This window comes from Apium graveolens, chromosome 2 (genome assembly GCF_009905375.1).
Source record: "Apium graveolens cultivar Ventura chromosome 2, ASM990537v1, whole genome shotgun sequence".
In the NCBI taxonomy this organism is placed as follows: Eukaryota; Viridiplantae; Streptophyta; class Magnoliopsida; order Apiales; family Apiaceae; genus Apium; species Apium graveolens.
In genome coordinates, this window is record NC_133648.1 from 233,854,671 (window position 1) to 233,881,124 (window position 26,454).

The 26,454-nt window shown below is 35.2% G+C and overlaps 1 protein-coding gene across 1 annotated transcript; it reads right to left on the reverse strand.

Moving 5' to 3' along the window:
• Window positions 1–7,606: 7,606 nt before the first annotated feature.
• On the reverse strand, window positions 7,607–9,420 carry LOC141708187 (heat stress transcription factor B-2b-like). Its single transcript, XM_074511688.1, has 2 exons — window positions 8,982–9,420; window positions 7,607–8,592 (listed from the first exon to the last, which is right to left on the reverse strand). Exons 1-2 carry the CDS (start codon window positions 9,225–9,227, stop codon window positions 7,921–7,923), a joined length of 918 nt encoding a protein of 305 aa, XP_074367789.1. The 5' UTR covers window positions 9,228–9,420; the 3' UTR covers window positions 7,607–7,920.
• Window positions 9,421–26,454: the final 17,034 nt, after the last annotated feature.

Below are 26,454 nucleotides of genomic sequence, written 5' to 3' on the forward strand. Positions count from 1 at the left end.
AATCTGCATGTAGAGAATTAGAGATATCGATATGTCAGCTGTATAGAACATATAAGATATATACATGTATCATCCAGTGATTATAACAACTTCTGACAATGTGACTCTATAGGGTTCCTTCTTAGAGCTCCTGCATGATTGTATCATACTTGATTAGAGTTTTTCGAGGATAAATCATTTACACACTTTTTGGATCACATCACATTAAGACATATATACATGACATGTCATAATATTGAGGTGAGAAAACCTATGAAAGTTCATGGGTGTATCATTCTGCATTGGCCAGAGCCGTCAAGCCTTTCAGGTTCGCTTATGCTAGCATGGAAACATATCGCATGGCTAGTCACTCAGCTGTTATGTGCAGGGTGCTCTAAGGTTCTTTTCGTGACACCTTCTCAATAGAGATGCTTCAATCACAAATCCACGATAGCATTAGACAGCCTCCACGGGCTTGTGTCATGGCTTTTTAAATTCTTATTAAAAAGGCACTTAGGCTTCTAGTTTACAATTGATTTATAGTTTTCATTAAGAGAGAATTAACACTTTTTTTAAGAAATTCTATGAATTGACAAGAAAGACCAGCTATAAAATACATCAGTTTTCGGTCCATATTTTTTGTGAAAACAGTTTCAAATCAATGTACTTTGCTCTATAATTTTTTTGATATTTTTTGGGAGAATGGAACAAATTGTAACATGGAGCAATAGTTGGAGAAGGATGTTGCAGTCATGGGACTTTAGCCGGTATATCTTCATACTAGTCATCGACATGCCGTTTTAAAAAAAAAAAGAGACTTACTTATTTGCATCATGATTGCTCACCTCAAATTATACACTGTGATATAAAGTCGAGCAACATTTTGCTACGATAATTTAAAAACTTGAGTATGTGATTTTGGACTAGTAAATTGTTGCAGGATGAATGTCTCATATGATAATAAAGTTAGGAGTTGTCCTGCATCGTTTGTGGGAGGGGTAGATTGATAGAATATAAGCAGTCATTTAACTTCATTAGTATGAGGCCATTTGGGATATGCCCAATACAAATCCGTGCGGGCTCGGTCTAAAGCGAATAATATCATACTAATATGGAGTTAGGCCTGCTTAGCAAGCCCAACAAGTGGTATCAAAGCTTCAGGTTGAAAGGTGCATAACAATCTCAAGTGGGCTCCAGAATGGGCCTAGGAAGCGGCAGATGGCTACCTCAAGATGGGTTTAAGGGGGGAGCAGTTGTGCCTTCCAGTATGGGCCTAGATGGAGCAAAGTGCCAAATAAACTTCCAGCGTGGGTCAAGGGGAGCCTGATCACACAATCAGGTGGCAAATTCAACAGGTGTCAAGTCTGATGTGTGAAGGGGAGATTGTTATAAGTTGTTCTATATCGTTTGTGGGTGGGGGACGATTGCTAGTATATAGGCAGCCAGATAACTCCATTAGTATGAGGCATTTTGGTAGTGAACCAAAAATAAATCTGTGCGAGCTCGGCCCAAAGCGGACAATATCATACTAATGTGGAGTTAGGCATGCTTAGCAAGCCTAACAAGTGATATCAGAGTTTCAGGTTATAAGGGTCCATAACAATCTCAAACACGCTCCCAGACGGGCCTAAGTAAAAGGAAGATGGGCTACCTAGAATAGACTTAAGGGGAGGCAAGTGGACCTTCCAATATGGGCCTAGGGGGAGCCAAAAAATCCAGAAGGATTCTAGTATGGGTCAAGGGGGAGTTGAATCACACAATCAGGTGGCGGATTCGACAGGTGTCAAGCTTGATATGTGAAGGGGGAGATTATTAGGAGTTTTCCCACATTGTTTATGGGAGGGGCAGATTGCTAGAATATAAGAAGTCAGATAACTCCATTAGTATGAGGCATTTTGGGATGTGCCCAGTATAAATCCGTACAGGCTCGGCCCAGAGCGGACAATATCATACTAACATGGAGTTAGGCTTGCTTAGTAAGCCCAACAAATAATTGTTTCCGAAATATTTTGTTATATGGATGCAAATGAATATTTAATTGTAAGTCATGCAGTTGATAATTTTTATGGGTTGATCATTTTCGTGCAGATGATTATTATTCGATATTGAATGACAATCCTAGACAAGGTATGGTTTTAGAATATGTTATTTTGGAGTCACACAGTCAGATTGTCACCATTCACTTAGCCAAGGTAGCCATTTATTTTTCAGATATGAATTCGATATAATGAATAATGTTTTTTTATTAGCCTGCAATTTGAGATTATTAAGAGAAGCTGCTGGAGGGGCAAGAATATTTTGGGAGTCTCAACCCTAAAGTTCCATTGCAATGTTTATATACTGGAGCCTAACTACTACCATCCGAAAATACAACTCATCATATGAATATCTATCATTATATCTACAAGTAGACAAAACTAGTGGTCCAGACTAACACTTAAGCTATAACTAATTACACATTAGAACTAATTATAATACAAATAATCCTACACCCCCTCTTAAAGTTGGACTTGAGAGAAATTTACAAGTCCTAACTTGGCACTAAGAAAATTATGTTGCTGTGAGGATAAGAACATGGTGAGAATATCAGCAAGTTGCATAGTAGAGTTCACATGAGAAGTAGAAACAAAACCAACATCTATGTTTTCTCTAATGTAGTAGCAGTCTCGCTTGAGATGTTTAGTTCTTTCATGATAAACTTGGTTGTGAGCAATATATTCTTCAGATCTGTTGTCACTTAACAGAGTAATAGGCTGAGGCACATCTTCATTTAAGTCTTCAAAAATTCTTGCAACCCATGCTAGTCCACTTGTGGTCTGTGACATGCTTCTGAGCTCCGCTTCACATGATGTTTTGGAGACAACTTTATGTTTTTTTTTGTTTTTATGAAACCAAAGATGATCCTAAAAACACATAAAATCCTGTGGAGATCTTTCAGAAAAACACAATTTCCCTAGTTAGCATCACTGTAACCGAATACAATATGATCATTTTTCTTTGGATAAAACAACCCCAAATTTACTGTTTCTCTAAGGTATCTAACGACGTACATAGCAGCCCGCCAATGAGGCTTACTTGGACAATTAACATACTGACTTAACTGCTGAACCGAAAAAGTTAAGTCTGCCCTTGTTAAGTTCAAGTAGATTAATTTTCGAATTAATCTACTGAATTGTTCAGGATCATCCAATAATTCCCCTTCATCATTAGAGAGTTTGAAACCCTTTGGAAATGGAAATTTTGTAATTAAACAATCATCGATACCTGCATCTTTCACAATGTCCAGTGCATACTTTCTTTGGTTAAACATAGTTCCTTTATTCCCTCTTGCCACTTCAATTCCTAAGAAGTATCTCAAGTTTCCAAGATCTTTTATTGAAAAAGCTTTATTCAAAATCTCTTTCACTTCTATAATTGATTCTACATCATCATATGTAATGATTAAATCATCAATGTAATCTAGTACGATATAACACTTACCATTTCTTTCTCTGATAAATATAAAATTTTCTCTCTGACATTGTATGAAATTATATCGAAGCAAAAATCCTTTTAATTCTACATTTCAGTTTCTTGATGCTTGTTTAAGACCGTACAAGCTTTTCTTCAACTTCAATACCTTTCCCGGTGGCACACCTTTATATCCTTCTGGAAGTTTTATATATACGTCTTCTTCCAAAATATCATGTAAAAAGCATTATTTACGTCGACTTTGTGCATATTCCAAATTCTTTCTATGGATAATGTAATGAAAATTACTGAAGCAAATTTTGCCACAGGTGAAAACGTTGCTTTGTAGTCTTTGTCTGGAATTTGTTTGTCCCCTCTAACAACCAGCCTTGCCTTTAGTCTTTCATCGTTTTCCTCTGATTTGAATTTATCTTATATACCCCTTAGTATCAATTGTTTTATGTCCTTCAGGGAGGTCAGTTATTTCCCAAGTTTCATTTCTCTCTATAAATGCAATTTCTTCTTCCAGTGCAACCACCCAATCCTTTTTGAATGCGGATTCTCTATAATGGTTTGGCTCCTCCACCCTCATGACATTATTTAATAATATTTGATAATTTGAACTATAGTAATTCTGATTGTCCAAGTCTATGTGAATCAAATTCACACTAGCATCTTCTTGATTTTCTTTTTTACCTTTTTTCTTTAAATATTCACTTTCATAATCTTTCAACCTGGAAGGAATTTTTCTCTGCCTCGTTGATCTTTCAGCTACTTCTTTGCTTTGCTCTGCCTACACAACATTGTCCCTGACAAGTCCATCGCTAACTTGTTGATCCATCACTTGCTAAATTTCAGTTGTAACTACATCTCCACCAGAACTCCCAGCTTCTAAATCTTCAGTAGTAATCATGTGTTCATGTGTCAAATCTGGAAATAGAAGTGCAGATGCATGTTCTTCTCCATCAAAGAACTCTTATTCATTTAATAGTTCGGGTACAATTGGCACACTTTCTGGAATATTAACAACCTCATTTGCAGATTATTTAAAAGGAAATATATTTTTCTTAATACAACATCTCTTGACACGAAATTCTTCTTAATTCTAGCTCAAGTAATTTATATTCCTTTTGCCCACCAGGATAACCTAACAGTACACACTTTACAGCCGTTGGCGTGAATTTATCACTTTTTTTTGTGTTGGCTGCATAGCATAGACATCCCATAACCCTCAAATGATTGTAGTCAGATATTTTCTTCATCAGCTTCTCACAAGGACTTTTTCAGTTTAAAATAGAATACGGCAGTAGATTTATGATGTGAGTTGCTGCTAAAACACATTCTCCCCATAAATTATTTGGTATCTGTGCATATATTTTGATGGCTCTAGCCGTTTCAATTAAATATCGATTTCTTTAAACCCTTTTGTTTTGTTGTGACACTCCAGCTACACTTCTTTGATGATATATTCCAGTTATTTTAAACATCTTAGAGCATTCACTGTTCAATATTTCAGTTTCATTGCTTCATATAGCTTTTATTTTTTTATCTTTAATTGATTTTCGACATATGCTAAAAAAATCTTTAAGGACTCCACTCACTTGTTCCTTGTTGGACAACAAATATGTCCATGTAGCTCTAGAGTTATCGTCTAATATGGTCAGGAAATAAGATGACCCTGTAATACCTCTTGTTCTATAAGAGCCCCATAAATCTACATATACCAATTCAAAAAAAATTCAGGCAATGAAATTACTAGGAATAAAAGGAAATATATGATGTTTGGATAAACAACAAGTGTCCCAAAAATATGGTTTTAAGTCTTTACAATCACAAAATGCTAGATGTTTCATCTTAGACAAAGAAGTGTGTCCTAATCTTTCATAAATAAACCTAAGTTGCCCTTGATTTTGCAACTTAAGGTATATCCAGCACTAAACTGTAAATCTTTATTGTTAACACCCAATTTCCTTTGCTCTCCGAGAAGCACCAACTTATATAATCCTCATTTCTCCTCTCCATATACACATTTTATTTCTCTAATTATAAGATCTTGAAAAGAACATCCACTATCAGTAAATAAAACCTTCACATTTCCGTCTTTAACTAGCTTAGTCATCGAAAGCATATTGTGCTTAAACTCACACATGTATAAAACATTTCTAAGTTTGATTTCTGGACTTAAAATTACTGTTCCAGATTGCTTCACTGACCTAGTACTCTTATCTGGCATGCCTACATTTACTAGTTTATTTAAATCCTCAATTCACTAAATAAATCTATGCGACTGGCCATGTGGTCAGAAGCACCCGAGTCTGTTATCCAAGAGTCTTTATCATACATGTCATTATAAGAGCATGCGTTTAGAGTGTAATTTTACCTGCAAAGTCGCACATGTTGTTTCCTGGTCCACCTACTCATTTTTACTTATGATTCATAACCTTTAGTACCTCCTAAACAACTACGCTCAACATCTCCCATTTTATGTCCAGAGCAGTTGCTCCCATCTTCATAGTTCAATAATTTCAGTGGGTTGTCCTGCATTCCATCATCCATGGAAGCATTCACATTAACAACATATCTTCTGATTTTTACACCTTCAGGCCTTAACTTTGTATGCTCACATTTCTTTTTACTCTTCTCTTCCGTACTTTCACTAGTCTGATAGTTATTTGATGCATTGTTGTTTTCATTGATGAGGGTAATAAATTTGATGTTTTCTTACTAACAAGCCACTTCCCTCAATTCATGATTCCATCAGACCAGATATTTCTTTTTGTTTCTCCACTTGCAACACCATCTGATATGCCTTATTAACTGTTGGTAAAGATTACATTAATATGATATTTTATTTTTGATTATCATAACCTCCATTTAATCCCATTAGAAACTCGATGACCTTGTTTTTTTCTTCCCTCTCATTTAATTTCTTAAGCATCTAACAAGTGCAGCATCACAACTACAAAGTGAAAACCTTTCTATATTATTGATTTTATCTCAATATCCCTTTAGCTTTCCATAATACTCAGACATATTCATGTTGTTTTGTTTCAATTCATTCTCAAGCATATACAACTCTACAACTCTGGTGCATTCACATTTCATATAACTCATTTCAGAATTCTTTCACAGAGTTTACAAGTAACATTTGTTCTGCTATACTAGGTGTAACAGTTGTAGAAAACCATCACCTAAGCATATAATCATTAATTTACTTATTATAATCAGATGACTTACAATCTGGTTTAAAAATCTTATCATCTAAAACACCAAGCTTGTTTTTTGCCCCTTTAGCTTATTGTAATTCTTTTCTTCGAAGATGATAACTCCAAGAGGTATGTTGGAATTATGTGAGCTTTCCAAATAATAAGAATCAACATATGGTATTACCATTCCTCTCCCATTCTTTTCAAGTTTAGTGGCCATTTTTTATTTTCAAGATTTAAGATTCAAATCTTATAACTTATAAAATAAATGTTTATTAATAATCAGGGCTGAGTTTACTTTGATATCATGAGGAAATTAACATTCATATTATCAAAATGAATGCAAAAACTGAAGATAAGTTGTTGGAGGCACAAGAATATTTTCTAAAATTTTGTTGCAATATTTATATACCGGAGTCTAATCGCTACCATCCAAAAATACAACTCGGCATCTCAATGTCTATCACTATATGTACAAGTGACATTAATATATAAGTTAGAACTAATTACAATACACATAATTTTACGTGGATACTTGTCCCGTGAAATGCCCATTTATGTTCGGATGGACATTTTGTCTCGCAACTAATAAAATCTGATTTGTTTTGATCTAAAAAAAATAGGAAAGATAGGAAAAAAGTACGAAAATATTCGATGAGCGAACATTTCATGCACCTCAACTTTCTTTGTCACGGCATGAATGTTTTCATAATTCTTGGTACAAATTATGAAAAATAAAAAATTTAACATGTTAAAATTATATGTTCATTTCAACTTATTAGGTGTAAATGTATTTATTCCGATACTATTTAACATCGTGGCATGTATGTTTCTTTAGGGAGTGTAATGTCTAATGTGTGTGTTTCCTATAAATTATAGTATTACACCGATTATGGACCATATTTTGTCTCCAGACTAGAGTTATGGAGTCTTTAGTTATAGACTTACAGTCATGGGTAGACTTACAGTCATGGGCACAAAGTGTAGCTCCAAAATTTCAGTTTATGAATCCACGATTACAATTGCATACACGAAAGTTTACTTCATTTTAATCCAAAACTAAAAACATATGAACACCCTGCGCTCAGACAATTGCACATTTGCATGTATAAACTTTCACAGTAGCTACTGTATCACTCGGAACCTCAAAATAATGAATACATAACATGACGATGAAGTAATACAAAAGTTGCGGGGGGAAGCTTCCAGAGCTTCACACGAGACTCATTCACCACGTGCTGCAACACTTTCTTTGTGTCTAATTAGATCTAATCCTATCCCTACTTTAATCAGATGAAATACTTCTGTTTTGACACGGTCCAGCCCACCGCTTATCTTGATTATCAACACCTTCACCGCTATTATCCTCATCCAATGGCTCACATTTCACCACCTCTTCGTTCTCTTTCGCACGCTTATTCCCAATCGGAACGCCAAACAATCTCAACCGTTCCTCATCCACCTCATTCCGTTCATTTTCAGCCGGTCGATCATCGCATAACCGCTTCAACGGCATCAGATCAAGCGGCTTGCAACTACTACTCTCAGCTTGATTGTTGTTTCCGTAATTAGACATCATTACAAAAATATTGTTACACAGTTTCTTCATTTGGCTCAATTCATTGCTAAGCTGTGAATTCTCGCGCTTGAGTTTCTCGTTCTCTCCCACAAGTTCAGTGTTGGAATAATTGCTGGAATCGCGAGGAGCGTTCGCTGGTGATGAATTCGATGAAATTGCTTGTTCATCGCCTGAATCAGTAAAAGATGTCCAGGCTGGCAGAATTACAGGAGCAGCAGCTGCAATTGTTACTACAGGAGCAGGAGTAGGATGTGGAGATGCGGTACTGCTGAGGTTCGCAAGTTTTCGACGCTGAATATCGTTCAACAGATGTTTCTCTCCTCTCCGAAAGTGCTCGTTTGAAAACTCCCAGCGATCAGGTACTACCTTACGGAATCCCTGTCATAACAAATTTCACCGTTAATTATAATATTCGGTTGTCCATACATACAGGCTCGCATTCAAATGAGAGCTGATTATCCAGAACAATTTGTGTTACAAGAACAATTTGTGTTACAAAGATCGTGTAACATATGTGCAAACGCTCAATTGAGAACTAGTTATTAAGAACAAATTGTGTTGCAATGAAAATGTTAGTCATAAATTTATTAAAAACAATGATAATTTTGACACAGCCAAGAAATGTTCATCGAATTTCAACAATTATATATATATATATATATATATATATGTATACAAACGAATCAACTATACAACTATTTCGATGCAAAAATGACTTGGGGAACAATATTAACGCTGAAATAGAAATTAGAATAGAGGTAACTTACATAGGTGTTAAGCTGGCGAACAAAACTGGAGAAATTGTTATGCTTAAAATATTTAGGCAACAAATCTTGTGCAAATTCACTGGGATTCCAAACAACAAACGTAGATCCATCTTCATTCCAGGAGATAATATCATCAATTGCTCCATCATCGACAAGCTGATACGTCTTCGTCAAAAACGGCGTCGGAAGAGACCTGGCCGCATCAGCCACCGTGGATTCTCCGCCACTGCGCTCAGGCGGAGCCATAATTAAACAAAAAAATTATCACAGATCCAAATTCTACGAAGATTTGGAAAGAAGATCGGAAGTGCTCATAATTATGGTAATTATTCTAGAAGGTTGAGGGTCTTACATGAGGAGGATGGAGATGATAAAAGGGGAAATAGAATACTAGGAGAAGAATAGGAGGAAAGGGGAAGGGAAACAACCAGAAGATACTAGTAATTGAAGTTTTTTCTAGAACTTGCTTTTTCAACGGATGACGTGGCAGTGGATAAGAGGTTGGGTCATTATTGAATGCTTTCCAATGTGCCGCACTAATATGGTAATACAACAGTGGTTTCTTGTTTCACACCACACGTATCACTAGTTTTATCATGGAAGGCAAGGATTGGTTAGGAACTTTCTTTTAAATTCTTGCACTCTAAAATTCTAAATTTTCAAAAGACAATTAATTTATTTTTTCATTAATTTTTTTTAAAAAAATCGATCATGCCGAATAAAAATTGTGTATAACTAATGCTTCCTTTGTTTGTCAGAAAAATAATTTCATCTTGGAAAATATTTTCCTAGGAATATATTTTCAGAAAGATATTTTCCGTGAAAAATAATTTGTTGAATTTTTTTTTCCAAGAAGACATTTTTTTGAAAGAACATAATTTTCACGAAATTATTATACCAGAAAATATATTTCGTGAAATATGTATGTTTCAAATATTTTTTGAATAACTTTTATATTAAAATATTTTTTAAAAGTTTATTTTGAAAATAATTTTTGAGAAATAAATTTCAAAAACATTTTCAAAAAAATTCTTGGAAATTTTTGGGAAAATTCTATGGAAAGTTCACAAAACAATTTCACCGCAAATTTTTCAAAATAATTCTAAAAAAAATCCACAAAAAAATTCTCCCAAATTTTCTCGAAACTTTATTCTCCCTAATTTTTTGACACATTTCTCGAAAAATTAACTCTTACTTTTCTCGAAACTTTTTTGGAGATTTTTCCAAAACTTTCACAAATTTTTTTGAAGATTTGCTAAGAAAAATTTTCTCCCTGAAAGATTTTCCTGAAATTTCAGAGCAATTTCTCAAAAAATTTCCCGAATTTTTTTCCGCAAATTTTGCCTGGAAATTTCTTGAAAAATTTCTCGAAAATTTTGCCGATTCTTTTTTAAAATTTTTCCGAAATTTTCTCTGGAAATTTTTTCGATTTTTTTTCCCGGAAATGTTAGATATTAAGTTCAACACAGAGAGATGGTGAATGTGTTTTCTTGATTTTTAGTCATTTTCAAATTTTTTTGGATTTGAACAAAGTAGTTTATGATTTTTAAAGATATTGTGTTCAACAGAAATAAAATCACAAGCACAATAATTCAAAACTCCCTTAATTTGTATTAATTAAGTTTGTCTTGCTACAAATTCTGTTTTCTTAAAAAATATAAGAATTCAGCTCCTTTCTTGAAAGAGTAAAAGAAAATTTAGATCTGTTTTGTTATAACTAAAACAAAGGACCAGTGTTTACTTTATAGATTAGTAAACACGAGTTTACACAGCATGCAATAAAATGTACTAAACCCTTTTCTAAGCTATCTCTAATTCTTTCTATTTTTGGCTTAGTAAATTTTTGCAAATCTTCTAGGTCTGTGACCATCCTTTGTCAGTTAATCTTGACCTTTGACCTTGCACTCTTCAAGCTGCTTTTGTAGATTTTCCAATTTAAGTGAATAGATCGTTTGTTGTTTGATAATCTTGAATGTTTAACTTGTATGTATTATTGTATTTGAGGTTCATGTCAAAATCTCCAGTTTGTTCTATAGAGAAGTGACATCTCGGTAAGTATAATGATTTATCGAGATCTCTGAGTTCTCTATAAGTGTATTTGACTTGTCGAGGTTTCCGAGTTCTCTATAAGTGTACTTAAGTTGTCGAGGTCTCTAGATCTCTACATATAAAATTGACTTGTCGATATCTCTGAGATCTCTATATACATTTTGAATTGTCGATATCTATAAGATCTCTAATAAGAAATTGAGTTGTCGATATCTCCAATCTTCACATCTTCATTTGATTTGTCAATATCTCTGAGTTCTCTACATGCATAAATGACTTGTCGATATCTCCAATCTTTATATCTTCATTTGACTTGTCGATATCTCTGAAACTTCTTTATAAGCAATTTTGGACTTCTTGATAAGTCATTTTGGAGTTCTCGAATGACTTCTCTATATAACTTGATCCGTGACTTGTCAATATCTTTGACTTAGAATATTTCTCATAAAACAGATTTATTCAACTCCAAACTTCTAACTCTTTTCTCTGAGGCATGATCTCTGCTTGATCTTCTTCCAGAGTTTATTCTTACGCTTGAAACTGTTTACAGAAAAATACTCAAGTCTAATCTTCTAACCTTTTTACAGACTCAATAAATACAATACATAATACATATTTAGACTATCATACAACTAAATCTCAAAATTGTCAATGTTACTTAGTCTTGTTATTATACATGCATGTCTTGCACAATAATCTTCCCCAATTTGTGAGAAGATTGCTTATCATAAATTTATGTCTGATAACAAGACTAACCCTAAGTTAAAAATAATTACATAAAAATTGATAGATTGACAAATACAACTTTTATACACTTGAAGATTACATAAGTTCCACAGTTACAACCATCAAGTGAATTTCTCATAGCTTGATTTTTTTCCTAATGAGGTCCCTTAGGTAAACTAGCACCTGAAGTTCTTCTATTATTTCCCTCCCTCTTAAAACTTCTACTAGCTTGAGCCATTCATCTAATGTATAACCATTTAAGTAACCAACTCTGAATCTTGAGAATCTGTCAACTTGTATGTTCAGAAAATGTTCATCCTTTGATATTCTACTCAACACCCTTGCCTTGAGTTCATTTGACCTCTGCTCAAACATCTCTATCTCCTTAGCATATTTTATATCCATTTTCTCCTTTTCATCCTTCAATCTTGCATGTCTTTCATCCCTTTTCCTCAACCTTTTAGACATTACAACCTTCCACATTCTTGTACTTGTATCCTTATCCTTCATCAAGCTAATTACCCTCTTAAATTTTGTGGTTAAAAACGTTTTCATTACTGTCCTGCTAAGCAAAATGAAGGTGCCATCCATGTAGTAGATTCTGACTTCTGCTAAAGATACAACACAAACTTTGACACTTTTTTCAGATTGTTGTTGGAAAAAAGTCATCATCTGTGATGCACATGTTTAGAGGTAGAAAGCCAGTTTGATTGAAACAGTTCCAGATGACCCCAGTACCACCTTGTATTTTCTTTGCTTTTTTTACAACAATCTTGAAGTGAGTTATGGTTGGAGGCTTGAATTAACGTAGGTTTATGATTTTCTTTGGTATGACATGGCTTGATTTGATTGGTATCTTGAGTAGGGTGTTTGCAGTCTGTTTATACAAGTATTTTGGCTTGTGAGTCAATTTGTGGGATTTGATTGAACTTTGTGTGAATAATTGCATTCTTTGAGATGTTGGTCATTGATTGGTTAAGTTATTCTGAGGGGATCATTGCATTCATGTTAGTTGCATTCATGCATTTTTATTTCTTGTTTTTGAGGCTATTATGCTTGCGGACAAGTATCGATTCAAGTTTGGGGGTGTGATAAGTGTTGTGCAAGACATGCCTGTATCATAACAAGACTAAGTCATATTGACAACCCTAAGATTAGTTGTATTGTAACCTTAATCTGTAATTTATGCTTGTAACACTTAATGTCTGTAAAATATAAATGGAGCAGACTGGAGCATTTTTCCCTAAACAGTGTCAAGCCTAAGAATTCTATCTAGAAGAAGATCAAGAAGGTCATGCCTCAGAAGAATTATGAAGAAGTTTGGAGTTGAATAATTCTGTTTGGTGAAAAACATTCCAAGTCAAGATCTTTACAAGTCACATAATTAGTGTTATAGAGAAGTCATTCGAGAACTCAGAAAGACCTATCGAGAACTCAGGAATTGTCTATCGAGAACTCATGAAATGCTATTGGAGATATCGATAAGTCAGATACCCATTCGAGAACTCAGAGATATCGACAAGTATACATTCATTAGAGAACTCTGAGTTATCGATAAGCCAAAGTCCATTAGAGAACTCTGAGTTATCGATAAAACAAAATTCACTAGAGAACTCAGAGTTGTTGATAAGTCAAGTCAACAATGAAGTTTCAGAGATATCGACAAGCCAACATGCCTATCGAGATGTCGAGTTCTCTACAGCTTAATTGGAGATCTCGAAGTGAAGAAATTTCTCTAAGTACAGAATTGCAGAACAGTTCAATATCCAAGGTTGCAAATCAACAAATAATTCACACAGCTGGATTGACAAGTCTACAAAAAGCAGCTTGAGAGATGTGCAAGATTAATGGTGAAGATTAACTGATAAAGGAGGATCAACCAATATACAGTGGATGAAGATATGCTAATCTAGATATGGAAATCTCACTTTTTCCTTAAATAGAAGTGATTAGTGATAGGTTAGAAAAGCGATTAGTACTTCTTATTGTTCACTGTGTAAACCAAAGTTAACTATCATATAAAGTTAACTGAGGTCCTTTGTTTAAGATAGGACTGAATAGATTAGAAATTGTATTCTCTCTCAAGAAAGAAACTAAGTTCTAAACCAAGAACTTAGAGATTTTGTAGCAAAACACTGCTTGATTTTTAATATAAAATTAAGTGAGTTTTGAAGATCTTTTTTTACATATTTGCATTGTTATTTATGTTTAACATCTATTCTACAAAATCATTGATAACAACCAACTGCTAAACCCAAAGTCGATCAAAAAGTAAACATTTAAGCCAAAACATATTCACCCCCTGTGTTGTATTCATATCTAATAAGTGGTACCAGAGCAAAATCTGAAAGTAAACAGATTAGATCTTGGAAAGATGAATACACAGAAAATCAGTAGTATCAAGATTCCTCCCTTTGATAAGGCCAACTACACTTTATGGAAAAAGAAAATGTTGTTGTTTATAAGAATGGCCAATCACCTTTACATTCAGATCCTCAAGAATGGGCCCTTCTATAACGACTCGTATATTTTTATATTTAATTAAAGTATAATTATGGAATTATTAAATGAATAATATATGTGTATAGCTTCTGTCAGCTATGTGTTGTTTTACTTTTATCTGTGTGTGTGAATCATAGTGTCCAGGGTGGTTTGTGTAATTAATTATGGACTTGTATTGAATTGTTTTCATATTTAAAAGTGGATTTAATACAAGTTGATTTATGTAAATATGTGGATTGTCTCTAAAATTGTTTTTATGACTTTATAATCTTAGTATTTATTTTTGGGATTTGTGATTATTAAATAAATAAATAAAATTATTATCTGATTATTATGTTCTAAAATTTTATCTTGTTGTGATGTGATTATATTCTCGAGAGTTGGTGTATTTTTTTATTTCTATTTGTTAGCTGAGCCGTGTTATTATTTTCTACTTTTAAAGAAAAGTTTATGTGATTAAATTCTATAAAATTGGGGATTGCCAATAAAATTATTTTTATTACTTTATAATTTCATTAAAAATTTATAAAGATTTATAAAATTCAGAAAATAATATTTCGTCAATTATTTCATTTTAAATGATTTTCTGTGTGATTTAATGTGGGATATTTTTATTAATTTCAAAAAATGATTCAAAAATTATGAAAATTTTATGTCTTGTATAATTAATTATTTTAAGATTTTTAAAATTATTTCCGTATTTCTCTGATACACCGTTACCCGCAGTTTTGTTCGTTATTTTGTCAAAACAGTTCAGAACCGGGCCCTAAAAACTAAACTACGTGTCTTGTATTTCGGATACGTGGCATCAGCTGATTAAATCAGTTTTATAAAAATTTTCTTTCATATTTTATTTTTCAATTCCTCCTCTCTTCCCTGTACTCACCTCCATCGACCTCTCTCTCTCAATCTCTCTTTCGCTGTCTCTCACTCCCGATCTCTCCTCTCTTTCTCTCTGTTATTTTCCGGCACCCCCTTCTTTTCCCCACCATCGCCGCCACCCATTCCTCCGATAATCCCGCAGTCCGCCCTTTTTCTTTCCTCATTTTTCCCCTGCTCTTTCTTCTTTGGCTTCGATTTTCCCCCGCCCTGTTCTTCTTGCTCGATTGTGTTCATATATGTGTATATCGTGTATGTGTGTGTGCGTTTTGTGTGTGTCGGTGTGTGTTTGGTGTGGCTGTATGTGTAAGCATGTGTGCGTGTGTTACTGTGAGTGTGGGTTTATGTGTTTTGTGGTGTTTGGCCGAGTTAGGCTGTATGTTTGGTTGTTCAGGTGTTGTGCAGTTCGATTGTGTATGTTGTGCCTTGAAATCGATTTGTTCTAAATGTGCATTTTTATGATTTAATTGCAGGAATTATTTGATTACTATTTGTGAAATAAAATATTTTTCGCTGCAAAAGTTATTTAAATCGGTGAAATTTATTCGAACACCCGAATAATTTCGGGCACCAATAAATTTTGCCGCCGTCCGCGATGAATTAATATGAGCGGACGGTGGACGATGATGATGTATATCTGAGTCCTAATATTTTAAAATAAATAAATATAAAATATGAATAAAAAATATATAAGATGTAAATAAGTATATTTAATTGGTATTGGTGAATTTGTGAATTGACTTGTTGACTGGAAGTGGTGGTTGAGAATTGAATCATAGTTGGCTTGGATTTGGTTGTGAATGATTTGACGTCGAGTTGTTCGACGGGTTAGTCCGATAAATAAAGGAGGTGCTGCCCAATTTCCGAGAAATCGAACTACGGAAATACGGGAGTGTATCCAGCAATTATCGGGTCGTCGAACGAGTATATAAATATATATATATATATATGTGTGTGTGTGTGTGTGTGTTGTATACGAAATTTGATTGTATGTGGTGGCGAACTATTTTTCCAAGGTAATAACCCTAATTTCGGAAAAATGACGAGTATACGTATTTTCTGAAAATGAGCACCAAACCGATTTCTCGAGAACGTGAACCCTGACTGTTGGATGTGCTATTGTATTGTAATAATGTATACAATTACAAGTCGGGTTTGAATATCGTTGGGTATTATTGGTGTTGAGGATATGTCAAGCATACCTAGACGTCTAACGTAGGGTATTTCGGCTCTGTAGGTTCTAGTCGAAGGACTCAAGAGTTGATATCGAACTAAATTGACCTAGTGATCAGTCGACAAGCACAACGAGGTTCCTAAGCGAAGGACCTGAGCGTTGAAGTCGGATCCAGGATAGTCTGATAGTAAAGCGATAAATCCGAGTGTTTGAACAGTCCAAGATCAACCAGAGATAGTCGTAAGCTCTGCAAGGCAAGTACCCCTGGCCATTCTTTTATGGTTCAATATATGTGAATAGCTAATGTTTTAATCTCGTAATGGAACAGAAACGTTTTAAGTTACGTATCCCCTGTATTTGAAAATGTTGTTTAAAAGTATGTTTTGGGGAAAAGTAACTTCTGAAAACACCTGTCTCTAAATGTGATTTAAATGAAAGGAGTTTTAAATAGTGTGCTGGGACAAAATGGTTTTGAACAAGAGATAGGTGACAGTGGTTTTGAAAACTGGATAAAGAGAATGTTTTGATCCACCTATGTTGTGGAATTTTGGAAAAAGGCAAAAAGGGAATTCAGTTGATCTATTGGAGTTGCGTAAGAGGCCCATTATACGGTAACGGCCCAACATGAGGTTGCGTAAGTGGCTAATTGGATTGGTATTCTGTTTAATCGATTAGTCCAGCGTGGGGGAAAGACCTAGCTAGTCTTTTCCCAAGTTCCGGAACACATTCTACTTCTGGATGGCCGCTAGTCGCTGTCCGTTGAGGATAGACTGATCAGCTATCTTCACCCGTTAAATGTCCAATAGATTTGATTGACTCAGTTTTGAAATTGTTTAACAAATCAACGTGTTTGAGATAGATGATGTTGTGGTTCCAGTAACGGAACAAATAATTTTGGGTCCCCGTAACGGGACAGATGGTTTTTATGGTTCCTGTAATGGAACGAAAGGTTTGAAAATGGAAATAGCATGCTAAAAATTGAACTATGATTTTGTTTATGCACAGCACACGACTGTTAATCTTGTTTTACAGAGCATGCTAGTTTTGATATCCAGTTTTACATGTTTCTGGTAAGTTATGAATTCTGTTTCTATAACTGTTTTACTTTAAACTGTTTTACTTGTTATTCATATAGTGGTACTGCTGAGCAATTGATTGCTCACCCTTGCAGAATGTTTTATATATGTATTGCAGATGCCTAGGAGATTCTTGCGCGATAGCCATGGCAGAGTTCCAGCTCCTTTTGTGTCAGGCTCCTCTGAGGTAGTTGTGTTCAGACCAGATGAGGTCTGTTGAGTTGCTGCATTAAATTAGTGGTCAGGATTGTGTAAGGTAATTTGAGTTGTGTTAGTTGAGTAACCTAAGTCATACTTAAACCTGGAAAAGGTCTTGGTAAAGGGGTCGTAGTTATGTATTATTAATGGGTTGGACTGAATTATGATTGTTAGTATTATTGTTTGTGACGTCAACTCCTGGCCCCGAGGTTGAGGCCGTCACAGTTGGTATCAGAGCTGCAGGTTTAAGTCCCTGATTTAGGTTAAGAGTGGAGTCAGAAGAGTACAAGAAGGGTTATGTGTAGATGTAAGTCAGCAACTCAATCAGAGGAGCGAGTCTATGAGTTTAGTCAAGGGTTTCAGAAGCGTAACCCTGACGTTTGTTGAGGATTGACTGGAACTGCCCTAACTTAGAGTACGTCTCCTTTGTATATTTATTATTGGTAACGTTCGATAGAGATTTCTAGTTTTTCCTCGAGAAAACGAGTCTGATTGCGAAGATTCAGCAGTGAGCGGGCTCTTGTTGTGTCAGCGGAGAAGACGCCAACGTTATTTCTAGATATCGCCTTTTCTATGTCAAGGAATGTTATTGGCCCGATTGTGTGACCTTGGTGAGTTTGGATAGCATGATAATAGCCAGTGGCCACTATAATAGTCAAGTGTTGTAGTGAATATGGATCAGAACGGGAGGTGGTATCTTTGAACCCTTCTATCTCTTTCTTGAAATATATTTTGATTCCAGAGTAATTGTTTTCTATTCCATAAGTTGTTTACTTTTTTCTGTGAAAAAGAAAAAAAAATCGTGAACCCGAAGTAAGCTACTTAGGGTTCTGTCGACCTCCGTACAAATCAGATTTTTCTTTTCTATTTGTGAACCCCTTATCTGAGCATTGTCTCTTTTCTCTATGATTCGATCGGTTGATTGGGGCAAATAATGCATATGAAATGACCATTTGTCTATGTGACAAAAGGGTCTGGTGGGACGCCACCAAGTTATGTATTGTAAACTGTGCGGTACTAAGACTGGCCATCTTATGTACTTGTATGGTTGCTCTCAGTCATACCTATATCTTCTTCACGGTTTCTTCTTATCTGATTCCCTTGAATTAAAAATTTCCTTTGATATTCGATGATAATGAATTTTTGCGATTGGATGGCCCTCTCTATGGAAAGCAAGTCAGAGTAACCGTCAGGAAGAAGGAAAGCTTTATTCCAGGATATTATTGGAGAGTAATGGTAATCGTGAGAGTTCAGGACCTAATGATGGAATTATAGCTTCAGGAAAAGTAAATTAATGGTTGATGGGCTACTTTCGGGTGACAAGAAATCATCCTTAGAAGAAGGATTGGTTGAAACATGGAAGATGACGCTTAGTGGAGTTAGTGTCCCTTAAGCTTGACTCGATTTATTGGCTTGTTCTACATAGTGTGTGACTAATATATTCAGCCGACTTTTGTGGTATGTTGGAGAAATTTAGATGTTGTACTTGAGTAGTGATGGGAAGTTAGTTAGTTGCTGTTATATTGAGGAACCGTGCTACGGCATTTAGTTTCTTTGTATTTTAGATTTCTTGAACTGTTGTTGATTCTGTTACTGCTATTGTTGCTAATACTGCTAATTTAATTTCTTTTGTAAATGGACCCCGATATTAAAGACATGGGTACTGTGATTGGGCAGCATTTTCCTGATACAGGTGCACCATTTAAACGGTGATACCTTTTATTAAATATTTTTGTTATTGAATAAACTCATTTATATATTTCAGGAAGATGCCACCCAAGAAAGCTACCCAGTCTAAAGGAAACAGTAGTAGTTTTGCGGAGGGTCCAGCTATAAATGAAATTCTAGACTTGTTACGCCAGCAGCAGCAACAACATTTACAGTTAATCCAACAGGTTCAGCAGCAGCAACTACTGTTGCAGCAGCAACTACTGTTGCAGCAGCAACAACAAGGAGTGCCCCAAAGCGGTAGTTTCAAATCCTTTCAGAATGTTAACCCTTCTGAGTTTAAAGGTGAACCTAATCCAGTAGCTGCTGGAGCATGGTTAAAAGAGATGGAGAAAGCTTTTAATCTTGTTCAAGTAAATGAGAATCTTAAGACTGATTATGCGAGTTATTTTTTGAAAAATGAAGCAAATTACTGGTGGGAGTCAACTAAAGCGTTAGAAGGAGAAGGCCCTGTTCCATGGGCTAGGTTTACTGAGTTATTCTTGGAAAAGTATTTTCCTGACTGTGTAAGGAACCAAATGGAAATTGAGTTTCTAGAACTGAAGCAAGGTGACAGAAGTGTAGCTGAGTATGAGGCTAAGTTCACAGAGTTGGCTAGATTTGTACCAGATTATGTATGCTCTGAAGCTCAGAAGGCAAGGAGGTTTCAACAAGGATTGAAGCCTAAAATTCGTAGTAGAGTGGTGGCATTGCAACTCAAGACGTTTCCTTCCGTAGTTCAGGCCGCCTTAGTAATTGAATTTGATCAGAAGTTAGCCGCTAGAGAACGAGAAGATAAGAAGCGAAAGATTGATGATATGGAAGAAGCATCAGGTCAAGAAGGATCCAGTCAGAAGTCTCATAAAAAGGTCGGAAGGAGTAAGAATAAAGAATTTAGAGAGAAAAGTATTTCTTTAAATAGAATTAGTAGCACCTCAGCCAGCTCTAATCAAGCCAATTCGGTTAAATCGTCTATATTAGAGTGTAAGCAATGCGGTAAGAGGCATGATGGAAGGTGTAAGGCAAATACTGAATGTTTTAGGTGTAGTCAGAAGGGACATTATGCGTCCGAATGTAAGGTGGAAAATCCAGGAGTTGTCTGTTATAACTGTGGCAAGGTAGGGCATGTCGCCAAGAATTGTAGAAGTACTTCCCGAGATAGCATGGGAGGTAGTGCATCAAAAGGTTTGACATCTAGTACAGCCAAGGCTAAGACTTGTAATGTGATTAAAAGTCTAGCTGCTCAAGACCCTGATAAGGAACCAGGGCAATAATTGATTATCGGAAGAAGCAAACGATAATATCTATGGAAGCTAATATTGGAATAAGTATTCAAGGACATAAGCAAGAAGATAAGGCGTAACTAGTGCATATAAGGGATATTAAGAAGGAAGGCCTAAGATCAGACTACTGTCAGCTAAAGGTAAGCCTGAGGACATACTAAAGATTGCAATTAGAATGAATTATAAACGCTGTAAGTTTTAGTGATAATAGGCGGAGTAACGAGTGTATCAGTTGTCTATAAGGAATTAAGGAATATGGTGTATCAGGAGTACTTGCATGTTATAATCGTATTTATTGATAACATCCTCGCCCATCTAAGGGCTAAGGAAGGCCAAGTTGAACACCTAAAGAAATGTATGCGAAGGGTTGAAAAGTAGCAATTGTATACTAAGTTTCAAAAGTATGAGAATTTGATCAAAATTGATTATGAGCCATGGTTGTTTAAATGACTACCAACCAAGAAAGGTCCATTTAGGGATAGATGTCTTGAGTAGAAAAGAAAATTGAATATTATTAAGATTATTGAAGAATTGGTGGAAGAATGGAAGAAGTGAGAAATTGAAAGATTCAAGTATCAGGAGCTAATGGGGAAGAGTTTTAAACTGTTTTACTTGTTATTCATATAGTGGTACTGCTGAGCAATTGATTGCTCACCCTTGCAGAATGTTTTATATATGTATTGCAGATGCCTAGGAGATTCTTGCACGGTAGTCAGGGCAGAGTTCCAGCTCCTTTTGTGTCAGGCTCCTCTGAGGTAGTTGTGTTTAGACCAGATGAGGTCTGTTGAGTTGCTGCATTAAATTAATGGTCAGGATTGTGTAAGGTAATTTGAGTTGTGTTAGTTGAGTAACCTAAGTCATACTTAAACCTGGAAAAGGTCTTGGTAAAGGGGTCATAGTTATATATTATTAATGGGTTGGACTGAATTATGATTGTTAGTATTATTGTTGGTGACGTCAACTCCTAACCCCGGGGTTGAGGCCATCACACCTTCACTCCTATGGTTAGAGTTGAGAAAATCACAGATGGAGACATGGTTATTCCAGCTCATTATGCTCCCAAAGATGCCTCTGAGTATACTGAAACTGAAAGAGAGAAAGTTTCCCTAGATAGTGCTTTGCAACTGATACTAATTGAGTCACTTGACAATGTAATGTATAATAATATTGTCAACTGTGACACTGCTAAACAGATCTGGGAAAAGATTGAGATACTCTGTGAAGGAACTGAGGAGGTTAGGTCAAATCAAAGAAGGATATTGATTTCTCAGTATGAGGGTTTGTGGCTAAACCAAAGGAAGGTATTACTGATGTGTTTAAAAGGTTTAATAAGCTAATAAATGACTTGCAGCTTCATGATAAATTTTATGATATTGAAGAAGTGAATTTGAAGTTCTTGCTTACTCTCCATGATCATTTGGAACAAAAGATCTCTGCAATCAGAGAAGGAAGGGATTTGAGTAGAATCACACAAGAAGTGCTCTATGGGGTTCTGAAAACTTATGAACTTGAAATGATTCAAAAGAAATCATTAAGGGCTGGTCAAGGATATGTAATGGATGGTTCAAGTGCACTGATTGTGAATGATGGCCAGACCTCTAATGATGAGCAAAGATCCCAAACTCCAGTAATTTCTACAAGTGAGAAAAGAGTCAATGACACTAAAGAGTAAGTCATACTGGAATTGGATGAAGAAGATGAGTTCTACACTCTTGATGAGCTTGATGAGCTAGACAAATCAATGGCTTAGTTGGCTAGAAAATTCTCTAACATTAGAGTGAAGAAACCAAGATTTTTCAAGAGTATAGGACAGTCCTTCAACAAAGACAGCAGCTGGAAAGGAAAAGGGAAGTACACTCCTGATAGCAAAATTGGCTACAAAACTGCATCTGTTGATAGATCAAACATAAGGTGCTTTAACTGTGATGAGTTGGGCCATTTTGCTACAGAATGTAGGAAACCCAAGAAGGCAAATAAAGATAAAGCCTATCTTGAATTGGAAGCAAATTATGATGCTCTTCTAAAGAAGCAACAAGGGAAAGCTTATATTGCTGAGGGCAAAAGCTGGGATGATTCAGATAATGATGAAGATGAAGAAGTTGGAAACTATGCACTCATGGCCTTGGAGCAAGGAGATTCTTCATCATCTAAATCACAGGTACCAACTCTTACCACAATTGATTTAAATGTGAGTCAATATGAGGAAACTGTTGAAAAGATGAGCACAGAAATGTTCCACATTCATACAAGCATGGTTGCTGCAAATGTGGAAGTTAGCAGATTGAAAAAGATCAATAAAAAACTTGAGAGTGAAAAACAAGAGACTGAATTGTTGCTGGTTGAGCTTGATGCTGCTAAGCAAGAAAATGCATACTTAAAGAACAAATTAAAGTGTGCAAGTGAAATTGAAGCAGTATTGAGAGAAAGGCTGGAGAAGAATGAAGTGAAGCTGAAATCCTTCAAAACTGCTTCCGAGTTGATTGGCCAATATCATGAAAAGAACAAGCCATGTGCAAACATTGCCATTGGTCTTGATTATGAGGGTTTGAACAACAAAAAGAAGTCTGTCAGTGACAAAGGAAAATCAACTGAAACTGAGAATGTTCCAATTATTTTGAAGAAAGTTGAATCACCTTTGTTCAAGGCATGTGAGGTGAACTTCAGTGAAGAAGAGTTGATCATTAAACAGGAGATAGCTGATGAGGACAAGGAAAAGAAAAATGATGAGACAACTCAGTCTTCCATCTCTGTTGAAACACTAAAAGCCAATCAAGAAACTAAGGAGCCTGTGAAGGAGATTAAAGCTGAAGAGGTCAAAAAGAAAAAGAAGAATAGAAATGGAAAGATTGGGATAAACAAAAGCAATAATTTTGCTTATGTTGCAGATGCTCCTAGAAAGAGGTGTGAGAATTGTGGATCAATGAATCACCTAACTCACCTTTGTAAAAAGATTGTTAGCAATCCACCTGAAGGAGTCTGCAAGTACAATGAAGCTAAGGCTAATGATCCCTATTCATTCTGTGACAAGTTTGACTGCATTCCCTGCAACATGAAAGTGACGAAAAGTTTTCACAAAGTGAGAATTAATCTCATAGAATCAAAAGTTGGTTCTATATCTGAAAGGGAAAATGCTCAACAGTCTATGAATTCCATTTTATCTGAAAATTCTCATTCTACTTCTGCAAAATCAGTTAATAAGAAGAAAGTGCTCAACACAGCTTGGGTAGCTAAACACACTTAATCCTCATTGTGTGCAGGGCAAAGGAAAGAAGGTCATATGGATCATTGATAGTGGATGTTCCAGGCAGGCTTGACACGAGATCCATGCCTTGTATTTAATCAGGACATTGTAGGGTAGGAGGAGTTTATTGTACGGTAACTATTCACTGAATAGGTTCTTGGTATTCTAAGCAGTGAATTCGTATTATCTGGATAGTCGCGATATGCTGAGAAGTATCCCTCACGATGTAGAATAAATATAATTAATTAATTAATCATATTTAATAAATTAGAGAATTTATATAAATAATGATAAAATAGTTTTATTATTATTTATTTCTACTACCGGCTTAATATTGAACCTATAGGGTCACACCATAAAAGAGAATGATTTAATGGTGGAGGAATTAATTAATAATGGCTGATAATTATTTATTTATGAAATAAATAATTAATTGAAAAATTTAATAATTGATTAAATGAGATTTAATTGATTATAAATTAATTAAGAAAAGTTCTTAATCTCCTGAGTGATAGTGCAGAAGACATAATGTATATAGTAAATCTGTAAATGATAAACACATAACAACACTTAGCAAATATTCAATTTCATTTCAAAACACTATATGAATCGGGTCTTTATTCATAAGTGGCTCCCACTAGTTTATCTAATTTATTCAACCCCCTACGTGAAAAAACTAAGCATTCATAATGCTAGTGGGAATAGGGATCCTACATTCCATTACACAACCCCGGCTGTGGCATGTACCGCCATGTAATGTTCAATAGGCATACAACTCTTGTCAATTACATCTTATTTTATTCCCTAATCAAACTTTAGCCTCTTGAATAATTGAGTCACGGCTGTGGCACGACAAACTCAATATTCTAAGTCAAGTCTAACCCAACATTCCATACAATTGAATCAGTCCCCAAAGGCCCACGGCTGTGGCACGTACCGACCTTTAGATTCTTATTCAATGTACACATCTCTATGTAATAGACAAGTATTTCTTATTTCGAAATCAAAGCCCTCGGCTGTAGCACGAACCGACAATGATTTAAAAATAAGAACTACTTTTCTATCATGTTGGAAGGCTATGACCGACACAAGCCCGTTGTGTCATTGGCCAATTACTACTTGATATTATTTAATTTTAGAAGGATTATATTACGTTACAATCATAATCATATTATAAAGAGATTCTTCCTTTTAAATTAAATATTTCAAATCAATAATCAATAATTAGATGATTCCCAGATCGGGTGGAGCATTGTCAAGAGGCGTCACTTAATAACCCTTTCTTACAGATAGAAATCTGTTGTTGACAGAATCATCCTTTCTCTCATATCGAAATTCATATTTAATTACGTGTTTCATAAACACAAGAATCTCATGATTGTATTCATAATATTATTATTAAGGTTATGAAACAATTTCACTATACTAGGTTGTCTAATAAACGCCTTATGTTCATTTAAGTTCACCTAAATCTATCATCGGATGATAAACTAAGCATATATCACATATATCAACATGAATAAACATCAAGGTAGGCATGTTACATCATCTAGCATATTGGTCTAAGCATTATACATCTCTATGTATCACAAGAAGCATTTAAAAGCAGTTAAAATAGTTAAAAACAACTTTAAAACACTTTCAGAAATATAAACAGTTCAAAACTTTTATATAAACTAAAATTTGATCACTCCATTAGATTCGTCTCGGAAAAATGAATCCAACGATATATTGCACGCCTAAAACGGAGTTACGAAACTCCCAAAAAATCAAATTTAATGTGGACAGTCGGGCTGTAATGCATTACAGGAACGCGTTACAAGCCCTGTAACACATTCCAGTGATGCGTTACAACCCTTTTAAGCCATTAAAAGGTGTAACGCATTCCGTGAATGCGCCACAGGGTGTAACGCATTCCCGGAATGCGCGATAACCCCCGCGCGCGCGTGCGCCACACTTACCTGCAGTGGCCGCCGTTGCCTGACAACTTTTCTCGAACGCCGTGCCTGTCCTTTTTTGTTTGTATCCGTGCTATCAGCATCAGTACAGCAGTCCACAGCAGATGCAGATATATACATACATATTTAACAATTTATATATATATATATGATTATTTAATTACGAATTTAATTATAACAACTTCAAAAATTCATAATAAATAATCTATATATCATAAAATTATGAAAAAATACCCAGACGATCTACAACACTTGTAGAACCCAGATCAACATTCAAAATTATTCTGAGAAACGATTTCTCATCAGACAAAATTAATCCATAATATAACTTGTAAAAATCATAATTCATTCATACAAGCACATAAAATTCTGAAATTTTTACCACAGATCTATATGCATACAACCTATGCTCTGATACCAATGTTGGATTTATATCGCAGCGGAGGCATGGTAAAACACTTTTACACATATAAAATCCAAATAAAAGCATATAAATCATGATTAAAACATATGAATCGATTACTAACCTTTAATAGCGATCCAAAAGCAACGATCGGAGATCCTTAGCAGCTGCTCCTCAAACGTGAAGCACTCCACCGGTATCCACCAAGAAAACGACGTTAAGGAGGAGGAGGTGGTGGAGAGAATTTGGTTTTCTAAAAACTTTTGGGTTCGGGTTA